General features: G+C 44.0%; 1 protein-coding gene and 1 pseudogene across 1 annotated transcript; one reads left to right on the top strand and one right to left on the bottom strand.

Annotated features, from left to right (window-relative positions):
* Positions 1-84: 84 nt before the first annotated feature.
* On the bottom strand, positions 85-11,292 carry slc35a3b (solute carrier family 35 member A3b). Its single transcript, XM_057057446.1, has 9 exons — positions 10,992-11,292; positions 4,762-4,866; positions 3,187-3,415; positions 2,877-3,031; positions 2,268-2,390; positions 1,986-2,160; positions 1,481-1,599; positions 1,267-1,400; positions 85-1,116 (listed from the first exon to the last, which is right to left on the bottom strand). The coding sequence occupies exons 3-9, from the start codon at positions 3,389-3,391 to the stop codon at positions 1,023-1,025; spliced, it is 1,005 nt and encodes a 334-aa protein (XP_056913426.1). The 5' UTR covers positions 3,392-3,415; positions 4,762-4,866; positions 10,992-11,292; the 3' UTR covers positions 85-1,022.
* LOC130538971 (uncharacterized protein K02A2.6-like) lies at positions 7,353-10,642 on the top strand (annotated as a pseudogene).
* Positions 11,293-11,717: the final 425 nt, after the last annotated feature.

Raw genomic sequence — 11,717 nt, 5'->3', positions numbered from 1 at the left:
TATTCATGGGTGTGTCTCATTCACACATACACAGAGATCTAATTCATTTGTTTCACTTTGAAGTATTAAAAAACTACCAAAGGCTGTAATAAAGAATTCATTTATACATCTGATTTGTTCTTATAAAAAAAGACCTTATATTTGCATTTAAATAACAGTAAAATTAGTTACCCATTACCCATGACATGTTCTGCAAGGTTAATGCAGCCGTGTCTCCTATGAAAGTGGATCTTTGAGTAAACAGAAAATAGACATACAGGTCTTAAATGTGCAGTTTGAATGTACACAGATGTTTTAAAAATGCTTTTAGGTATAAAAAGGAGTGTTTCAGCTACTGTAGAGGCAAAACAGGAGGCGCTCACCCCCATTCACAGATGAAGAGACTCCAAATAGACATTTTATGTTATTTCCATGTTTGGAAACAAACAACAAAAAACCACAATGACCAATAAATAACCCAACAAGGCTACATCTTAACAAACCCTATAAGGCTGCTGCATGTTTGATAGTGTATTTTCTGAGATCACCGTCACACGCTGGCAGCACCTGAATCTGGCAGCAGTTTGGCACAGAGGAGGCATCCCTGTTGATTACCGAGTAAGGAGCTGGTTAAATATATCCAACAGTTTCATCAGAGCCACCTGTGTTTTCCAGCTTAATTACAGCTTCTATGTCCTGTTGGTCTTACAGTTGGTTCTGCTCGTCGCCATGGCTACTCTCCATGTTATCTGACAGAAAGACGTCCATTCCTGCTGCAAATTACATGAATTCTCTTCGTAAATTGCCTTTGAGTCACGTTTGACCGCAGCATTCCCACGCGTTTTACTGTAGCTTGAAGCTCTACAGTTTTTAAGATAAAGCTGGACTGCAAAAATTGTGCAAATTGGCTTCTCCTCCTTCCATTTCTTTCCTCCAGCTGCAGTGTATTTTTGACAGCAACGTGCTTTATTGCTTCCACCTCCCAAACCCATTCTTGGCCAGTCATCACAGTCCTGCTCAGTCCGTCTTTGTGAGGTTCCAGTTCATACACTGGCGACTCCGCTGCTGGCAGGTTTACCCTCATATCCATAAAGAAATGTGGAAAGGATAACCAAGAGTGTCCCTGCAAAAAATACCCTGACAGAAGAACAGCGAAGCTGTTAAAACAAATCAGACAATAGAGACTTAGTGACTAGACTTACAGAGACCAGGCAGGCAGGCCAGGTGTGTCAGCAGTAAAGTAGGAATGCTTTATTTAATAAGACGAAAATCAGGAATTACACCTACCTAGTGGGGCTAAAGTCGTCCAACACTAAATATGAAATGAGGGCAGAAATGATGATGGACAGAGAGGTGGCAAAGCCTTTGAGGATGTTGTCGGCATATTTAATGACCATGGCTACCACCAAGCCACCCAGAGCCTGCGGAGAGAGAACACTGTGTTTTACAGCTCAATGAACACAAAATACAGCCAAAACAAATGAGAGAATCATTTAAAAACCTGCAGCACAACAACAATGCAGGTGATGGTGTTATATCCCTGAAACATCCCCGACTGTTTCAAAAGTGGTCCATCATGAATGATCATTCCAGCAAAGCCAAGCACGAAGCCAAACAGACCTGCAAAGAGGAGGGAGACTCTAAATGCCCCGTTAAGAAGCAGAATAACGTTTAATGGATTAGGATTAATTACAAACATCTGCCGCTAGAGGTCACTGTATGTCAAGATTAAACCAAATCGATTGAAAATTAGCAAAATGTTTGATGTTTTCACTCAGAATACAAGAAAAAGCAGTCACACGGTGTGCAAATTGTCTGGTAGAATGTGGAACCTCCTTTAAGGATGACACATATGACAGAACGCACATTACTTCCAATTATAGGTAAATAGAGTGTAAGATAACTGATGGCCATAATCCACTGTAAACACGAACACAAACCAAACACGGATATACATGTGTTACACATCTTTCCACCCCCATTAAATATACAGAGGTCTTGCTCACCCAGCTGTATATTACGGACCCATATGCTTTGTCTTGTCTCCTTAAGGATTTTCTCAAAGTAAACACCTGCAAAGCCACTGGAGACACAGGCCATCAGGACGGCCATCAGTCCCACAAACTGAGAGTTTGCAGTCAGGACCTGTCGCTCGGTACCGTTATTAACCACTGAGGGCCACTGCGGGGGTTACACAGACGCACTGTATCGTGAATGATGCTAAATTCAGTGGTGATAGTGACATTATGGATGAAAACAGACCACAGACATTGGTTAAAACGTCATACCTGCACAAGAGTGATTCCAGTTATTAAGACAAGCAGTGAGAGCCACTGGTGGAAACTCAACTTTTTCCCCAGCATGGAGACAGAAAACAAAGCTGTGGTGAGAATTTTCAGTTGGTACGTGACCTGCATGTGGGGGGGTGGGGAACCACAGATATCACCACAGCATCAGAGCAGAAGGCAGCAAACTAAAAAGCTTTTACAGCGAACCGGATGTTAGACGGTCCTAAAACGTTTGACTGAGGATTAAAGCGTGCCTGGATTTAATGAAGGAGCTTATCTATCTGTGTTTGAGCATATATGGGCATCTGCTTCAGCACTGCAATTAAGAGCTGTACTTACAGTACGATAACCACAAATCAGATTAAACGAGCCTTTGTAGGCTTTTCATTCCACAGCAATGCACTCATCTCAAAAGTATGTATAAATATTGAGTGTATCCCCCTCATTGGTGCTAAAGTGTTTCTAGACCAGAACAGATAAATTGGACTAAGAGTTTAGGGGTAGGTCTCAGCTTAAATTCCTATTTAATCCTGTTGTGGGTTATTCTTTTTGGGAGAAATGCCCACGTAAGCCCCCCCGCCCGATTGAACCTGAACCCATTTCTTGTACCTGATAGGTGGCTGCGTCCAGGTTGGACAAGGCAACATAGAGCAGATTGTTCTGCAGCGTGTAGATGCCTGCAGGAATGGCCAACTTCATGGTTTCTCCAGGCCTCTTCACAATCTCCTCCCTCAGCAGTTGGTACATGGCCCGCACGCTGAAACCTGACAGAGAGCCTGTTGTTGGTAACTTAGCCACAGGACCACCCACAGAAAGAGCAGAGGGACAAAGGGCACCCAGTCTGCCCACAGGAACACTGGAGTATATTAGAGGAGACTGAATGTGGACCTACATCACCCCTCTCTGACATGTTGCTTACCGTTCTCCGTGAAAACAAGGAGAGTGCAGATCACGATTTTAAGGACCTCGGCGGACACAACGGCGGACGACGCCAGGTAACGGGGGCTGTCTTCAATCAGGGTGCGCGAGTAACGCATGGTGAGCACCAGCGAAGTGGTCTGCAGCACCAACACCCCGAGAGACATGTACTTGATCATGTACGAGTGCGAGGAGGCCGGCGGCATGATGGAGGCGGTCTTCAGGAGGATCTTCAGGAGGGGCATGAGGAAAAGGATAAAGCGATAAAAGATGGTCAAAGGAAAGAGATCGGGGGGGGGCCAGACTACCAAATCATTCAGAAACATTAAACTTTGCCGTCTATTTTCCATCAAGACAATTTCGGCTGTCTCACAATTAGCTTCTATTTTTATTATTAAACCGCATAAAGAGGAGAGCAGCCTGTTATTTACCTGCACATTTTCCCTCTCTGTTACAGGTGGAAAGTTAATCATTTCGTGCGTGAGTCAATCACTGGGAAAATGATTAAAACATTGAGAGTATGAGTGAGAGAGAATTTAACCCTTTAGCCCTGCTGTAGTGTAGAGTAAACAGAAGGCTCATTAGAAATGACACATTCATCCCGAAGACACGGTTTCCGGAGCTATTTTGAAGTTGAATATCATTGTAAAAGATGTGGATATGTACATGTAGATACCAGGAGTCACTCCACTCCTGGTATCTACATGTACGGTGGAGTATCTCCACCGGAGCGACACTTGTCTTTAACAGTCCGTGCCTGCATGAAACACCCTTGACAGATCACTAGATAATTATGGCTCACACGCCTTTTAGCAAACAAGAGTCTCCTTTATCTGCAAGGTAATTAAAGCTTTAATGCCAGGTGCAGCTTTGTCTTGCCTTCTTTTTCTTTGTACTGTACATTTCTTTTAACTCACTGCCGGCTGATCAGGGGTTTCCAGTTAAACTCTGTGGTAGAAGTACTCCGCTGTCAAGAAAAAAAGGATTGCTCTGCAACCACGAAGGCCAGAGCAGTATTCACAGAAAAAATCTATCTTTGGGTTTAACACACAAACCTCCTTATGTCTGAGGGTCATATGTACACAATCCCGCTCCCACACGACCAACCAACTCCCCCTCCCCCTCCTTAGGCAAATTTTAGGAACACTGCTCTCTTTTACTTTCAGTGAGCAGCATTTGCGAGAACCTTTGGCCCCAATATCAAATTACAAGGTTACAACTCATCCTGGACACTTAAACCAGATAAGGTTCAAAGCTACTGTCCTTCTAGTGACCTGTGAAAAAGCAGTTACTTTAAAGTTGTTGTGTGATAACGACTTGAGGAGCCATGGAACAGAACCAGTCACACTGACAACTTTACAAGGGCAACCAGGACTTGAATCCTTTCTTTTACATCTTTTTCTTAGTTTATCTAGGTTTCCAAGGTAGTTTTCTCTGTCAACTGGACTGGGTTTCTTCTCTTGAAGACGTTTCGCCTTCTATCCACAAGGCTTCTTCAGTTCTGAAATCGCTGGGGAGAGAGCTTGAAAATATAGCCCCTGTGGACCATTTGCATGCTAATGATCTGGGTGGTCACCTGAGAGTCGTTAGCAGGGTCGTTGGTCGGGTCGTTCACCTAGTTTCTGTTATCTAGGTTCTAACCCATCAATGACATCTCCAGGAACCCACTCGGACACCACAGCTAGAGGAAACGAACACAAGGAACAACTATTTACATAAAGTATAAGCAAATATTTACCAGGCCAGAACGCAACGTTGTGTGTAATGTGTGGCAACTGAGCAGAGGAGCAACAGAAGTATGAAGGTGAGGTGGAATCAAAACTTGAATAGGAGATAGTAATCAACCTGTTTTAAAAAAAAAAAAATTGTTCTTCAGTTACTGTAAAGGAATGCTGGGAAACCAAAACAGCAGGTTCTATTTTAATCCAAGGTGTGACGCTTCAATAAAATGTAGGCATGGCCCAGCGAGAGCGATTATGGGTATACAATGCCAAGTCAAAAGATGGCAGAACATCAGAATATTAATATTACTGATGTGCGATATGTATTATTGGATCGTTGATAACTGGATTTACACATTTTGTCTTTATCAGATAACGTGAGTTCAGTCGTTAAACCAACCGTAATCATTTTTACTTTTAACGAGCTAAAACATTCCCATCCTGTAGGTGGCGCAAAACACCCGGCCAGTATCCAACAAGGCCAAGAAAAATAGCCTCCTCCAGCCGCTGCAGACCCCCAAGGACCAATATTATATATTAGCAAATAATATATAACAATATAATAACACTTCTTGTAAACGTAAAATGTGTGCAACAATTATCCATAAGAGTTGCAATTTAGCTCATCTCATTTAAAAAAAAACAACAAAAACGTGATCACAACGGCAATGCAGGGATGAAAGTTTAAAAAGAAAAGACGGCCAGTGAATGTTGTCAGGTTATTATAGTATTTTGTGCTTTTGAGTTAAAAAAACCCCAGATTCCATTAATAACTGTTCAAAGGTTTGTGTTTATTGGAACTGGTAATTACCATACTTGCAGTTCCTCAATCTTTCCTTCCAGATTCATCAAACATTTTATGTTGTTTCTATCCAAAGGCGTGGATAAATATAACACTAATACTAATATAACACAACAGATCATTGGTGCAAACATTCTGTAGCAAAAGTGGGTTTCTGAACCAGTTTAACTGACAGCATCGTTGTAAAGCAGTTTAGGCCAAAACAACACCGCCACTGCTATAAACCCAGATCAAGGTGCAAAAACCTTTAGTTCCCGCCCCCTTTTTTTATTTTTTGTGTGGTAAACCTGTTTATTGATGTTAAATGCCTTCCAGGCCACTAGGTGGGACAACGTGTTGTGTTACTGTTCGGGAAATTTCTTGTGTAAGAAACTTGAGCGGAAGTGAGTTATACCTGTGTGCTGACTGAAATTAATGCTACCTGTTCGAGTTCCTGAAATAAAATAAATTCTTCAGTAAGAAGAAGCCTCCTGCAAGTTACCACATAAATGGCGACGAGGATAAAGTCACCACAGATGCCTCGGATGGATACAGAGGAATGAAAGCGGCTGCTGAGTGGCTAAGTAAACCTTGCAGACCGGACTCTGTGGCTGTTGGAAAAAGAACATGGCGGCTATGATTGGAAGCACCGCTCCTTTGATGGTCAATCCAGAAGTGGGAAGAATATTGTGAAGTACTCCACCATTTTTTCAGAGCTAATGGGATCGACGATGCAGGTAGACGTAAAGATATTTTGCTGAGTGCAGTGGGCAGTCAGACTTACAGTCTCATGAGGAACTTAGTCAGCCCCGCCAAACCGGGTGACAAGACTTTTGATGAACTGGTGAAGTTGTTGAAGGATCATTTCAACCCAAAACCGAGCGAGATTGTGCAACGTTGTAAGTTTAACTCCAGATACAGGAAGCAGGGGGAGACAGTTATGGAGTTTGTTGCTGTGCTGAGGAAACTGGCTCAAGACTGCAACTACGGGGACAAGCTGTCGGAAATGATCCGGGATAGGCTGGTTTGTGGCATCGTGGATGATCGTATACAGCGCAGACTGCTTTCGGAGCCGGATTTGACCTTCGACAAGGCGCTGAAGTTGGCGCAGGCCATTGAGACGGCGTGCAAAGATGTGAAGGACTTGCAGTCTCCGGAGTTCGTGCCCCAGTACACATGAGGGCACCCCAGGCGGTGCATAAGGTGTATTCAAAGCAGACCCCATATACCCAGCAGAACCAGCGTAAAGTTTGCTACAGGTGTGGTAGTGACCAGCACATGGCTGGGGACTGTAGATTTATTAAGGAAACCTGTCACAAGTGTGGGAAAGTTGGCCACATTCAAAAAGTGTGTAGGTTTAAGGGCTCAGCAAAGAACTTGAGGGCCAAAGGAGGTGGAGTGCAGACAGGCAAACAGGGGAGAGCTCAGGGAGCAAATTATGTCAGCCAGGGGGAAGGAGAAAATAAACATAGACTCAGAGGAAGTCATGTACACATTGTACAAATTGGACGAACTTGACATACCAGCAGAAGCTCCATTTATAGAGACTTTGACAGTAAATGGGACAGACACACAGTTTGAAATGGATTCAGGTTGTGGTGTTACAGTAGTTAACTACTCAGTTTTCAAAACTCTCAGGGGAAAAGGAACACCAAAGTTATGCCCATGTCGAGTCAGGCTCAAAACATATACAGGGCACAAGGTAAAAGTCTTAGGAGCCGCTGTAGTTAAGGTGCAGAACCAAGGGCGAGCCCTAGACTTACCTGTGGTTGTGGTAGGAGGTGCAGGCCCCAGTTTGGTAGGCAGGTACTGGATTAGGAGGCTAGGTTTACAGTGGAGAGAAACACCCCAGGTCCATCACGTCCGGGTAGAGACTGCAGAGGAAGTCCAGATGAGACCCGAAACCCAAATCCACAATGTGGCAGAAGAGACGTTGGATGAGGTAGGGGGAGTATGGAGAAGTGTTTAAAGATGAACTTGGAAGATTTAAAGGCCCCCCAGCGAAAATATATGTAGACAAGGAAGCAGCCCCCAGGTTTTTTAAAGCCCGACCTGTACCATATGCCATGAGAGGAAGAGTAGAGGCGGAGCTTGACAGACTCCTTGCACAGAAAATCATAGAACCTGTGAAACATTCAGAGTGGGCTACTCCAGTGGTTCCCGTGTTGAAACCTGATGATACAGTAAGGCTATGTGGAGATTATAAACTGACGGTAAACCAGATCTCAAAGTTGGAGCAGTACCCAATTCCCAAAATGAGGATCTGTTTGCCACACTGTCAGGTGGACAGAAATTCTCAAAATTGGATCTCAGTCATGCATACCACCAGATTTCCTTGACGAAGAAGCAAAGAAGTATGTGACCATAAATACTCACAAGGGGTTATTCACCTACAGGGTGCTACCTTTTGGGGTTTCATCAAGCCCAGCAATATTTCAACGGACAATGGAGGGACTGTTACAGGGCATCCCTCATGTGACCATTTTTTTGGATGACATCCTCCTCACAGGGAAGACGACCGGGAGCACCTGCAGACACTGGCTAGGGTGTTGAAACGGCTACAAGAAGCAGGTCTCAGACTCAAAAGAAGCAAGTGCCTGTTCATGAATGAGGAAGTGATGTTCCTAGGTCATAAGGTGGACGCGACAGGACTGCACCCAGTACATGAGAAGGTACAAGCAATCAAAGAGGCACCCACACCTTCAAATGTAACAGAGTTGAGGCGTACCTGGGACTGTTAAACTATTATAACAAGTTTCTGCCCAATCTCTCAACTGTACTTGCACCAGTACACAAACTGTTACAAGAGGAGACAAGGTGGCATTGGGGTGATGCTCAACAAGCTGCTTTTGACAAGTCAAAGGAATTGATGCAGTCTGCCGAGGTTCTTGTGCACTATGACCCAGAAAAGGACCTTGTATTGTCATGTGACGCATCACCTTATGGAGTAGGTGCTGTGTTGTCGCATTTATTGCCGGACGGAACCGAGAGACCCATTGGATTCACCTCAAGAACACTTAACCCAGCAGAAAAAAAATATTCCCGGCTGGACAAGGAAGGACTAGCTGTGATGTTTGGAATAAAGAGATTCCACAAGTACATTTATGGAAGGAAATTCACTATTGTGACAGATCACAAGCCTTTGTTGGGACTCTTCAGTGAGATGCGAGCTGTGCCACAAATGGCTTCACCCAGAATACAGAGGTGGGCGGTAACCTTGAGAGCCTACGAATACACAATAGTGTATAAAGAAGGAAGGTATCACTGTAATGCAGATGCCTTAAGTCGCCTTCCTTTACCAGAGGTAACAGAGGAGGAGCGGGAAGAGAGGGTTCTCATGTTGGAGAGCTCTGACATCACACTGGTGACAGCTGACCAAGTGAAAGCATGGACAGACGCAGATCCAGTACTTTCAAGAGTGCGGGAGATGGTACAAAACGGCTGGTCATCAAAAGAAAAAAGGGAGGAGTTTGGCCCCTATGAGGTGAGAAAATATGAACTCAGCATCAAAGATGGATGTGTGCTATGGGGTTCAAGGGTGGTTGTGCCAAAAGCAGGACAGGAAAATGTCATGAGACAGCTTCATCAGTGCCACCCAGGAGTGTCCCGAATGAAAGCATTGGCGAGGAGTTATGTGTGGTGCCAAAGCTGGACAAAGAGGTGGAGGATACTGTTAAGAGCTGCATGACCTGTCTAGAATACCGCAACGTCCCTGCACCTGCCCCATTACACCCGTGGGACTGGCCAGACAAACCCTGGAGCCGCATTCATTGTTATGCTGGACCGTTTATGGAGAAGATGTTTTTTTGTGCTCATTGATGCACATTCCAAATGGATGGATGTGTATCCCGTGAACTCTGCAACATCAACCACCACAATTGAGTGCCTGCGTACCAGCTTTAGTAACCATGGACTGCCGGAATTGATAGTGTCTGATAATGGCACTTGTTTCACCAGTATAGAATTCAAAGAATTTTTGAAAAAAAATGGTATTCGTCATGTGACCTCTGCACCCTATCATGCTGCCAGTAATGGGTTAGCAGAGAGGGCTGTACAAACTTTCAAGAGAATGATGAAAAAATGCCCCGAGGGAACACTGACAGCTAAAGTAGCCAGAGTATTATTTAGCTACAGAGTGACTCCTCACACCACTACTGGGTTATCACCTGCAGAGCTACTTCTTGGGAGGAAGCTTCGTTGCACCCTGGACTCGATTCACCCAAATCTAAGCAGAAAAGTGAAAAAAAACAAGAACAACAGACAAAAGATCACAACAAAAAGGCGAAGGAACGCTGGTTCAAAACAGGAGACTCAGTGCTGATCCAGAACTTCAGTTTCGGACCAAAGTGGATCCCAGGACTCATTGAGTCAGTGACAGGACCAGTGTCATACAAAGTGATGCTAGGTGATGGGAGAGTGGTGAGGAGACATGTGGATCAGATTCACACACCACCACCGGAGACCAGAAGAACGCAACAACCTTCCACAGACGGCCTCTATGACACTCAGTCAGACGGATCAAGGAAGTGAAGCCTGGCTGGAAGCTGAGGAGGTGGTACTCAGTGAGGAGAAGTTGGAGGAGCCTGCAACTACTGAAGCTGTAGGAAGTTCTGAGACAGAACAAAGAACTGTCACAACCCCAACTCCACTGAGGCGACATTCAAGAAGGGAAATCAAGTTGCCCAGTTACTTGAAGGACTTTAAATTGGATTAAGAAAAAAAAAAGTTCATAATGTTCTATTGAAGGGTGTAGAAAGCACTTAAGGGGGGAAGGGTGTGGTAAACCTGTTTATTGATGTTAAATGCCTTCCAGGCCACTAGGTGGGACAACGTGTTGTTTACTGTTCGGGAAATTTCTTGTGTAGAAGAAACTTGAGCGGAAGTGAGTTATACCTGTGTGCTGACTGAAATTAATGCTACCTGTTCGAGTTCCTGAAATAAAATAAATTCTTCAGTAAGAAGAAGCCTCCTGCAAGTTACCACATTTTTTTATTTTTTTTTAACTTAAGGTAAGTAAAGGTATTATGTAACAAAGCCCCAGCGTCTCCCCTGTAATAATCCTGCCGGGCTCTCACACTTTATCTCAGAACTCTAGTTTCGTTTTCACAGTTTCTCAATGGTGAAACTCGGATACTTGTCAGTGAGAGAGTTCTGGTGAAAGCAAGAAATAACTTGGCTTCACTCAAAAAACAAACAAAAAAATATATTAATTTGTTTTTAGAATAAATATTAAACATGATCCGGAAGATCATTGAGTGTGTCCCATTACGCGATCGTAACCCACCTAAAAGTTAAAAGCGTTACCTGCATTAGATGTCCCACCCCTCCCAGATCGCTCTTGCGGATGAACTGATGCCGTAACTCCTCAAATACGTTGCAGGAAGAAAAACAAATAAACTTTCTCGATCGGAAAGGTAAATACTTCGCCTAGTATAGTGTCACCCCCCAGCAGAAAAGCTTTCCATCTGCAAAATAGCACTATTTCATACAGTCGCATTTACAAGCCCAAGACACGCACGCACGAAAACGAGGGGGAAAGAATCTTCCACAGAGTTGCGAGCCGGTAACTGAGTCTGCTTGGCCACGGCAGGGGAGGGATGGTGTCTTATTAGTAGCCGGGTAACTTTAAAATACACGGACTACTGCATATTACAAGGGCATAGTGACTGACACCTGCTGGACAAACCAAAGGGGCACGCTATTTCCGAGAAAATATGCAATCCCAATGGAGCACCAGGAAATAAACAGCAGGAAATTAAAATAAGCAAATAAAACCCTTTAGAACATCGCTATAACCCGGAAAGTTAGACTGATATGTTCATCTGAAGACAAATTTTCACCAAACTCCACTGAGATGTTTTAGAATTTAAGGCACATTTAATGTACATCATGTGTATCAGGCGTAGAAATGGGATGGCAGCGAAAATGGTCGCCATTCTTATATTCATAAAACAATTGATTGTTAATTTAATTGATATTTTGAAATATTCGCGAATGCGTTAGGTGGCGCTGTAGGAAGCAGCGACGTAG

The sequence above is a fragment of the Takifugu flavidus genome, chromosome 15 (genome assembly GCF_003711565.1).
Source record: "Takifugu flavidus isolate HTHZ2018 chromosome 15, ASM371156v2, whole genome shotgun sequence".
NCBI classification, from domain to species: Eukaryota; Metazoa; Chordata; class Actinopteri; order Tetraodontiformes; family Tetraodontidae; genus Takifugu; species Takifugu flavidus.
Note: the sequence above shows the minus strand (reverse complement) of the source record. Positions and strands in the feature narration are given on the sequence as shown.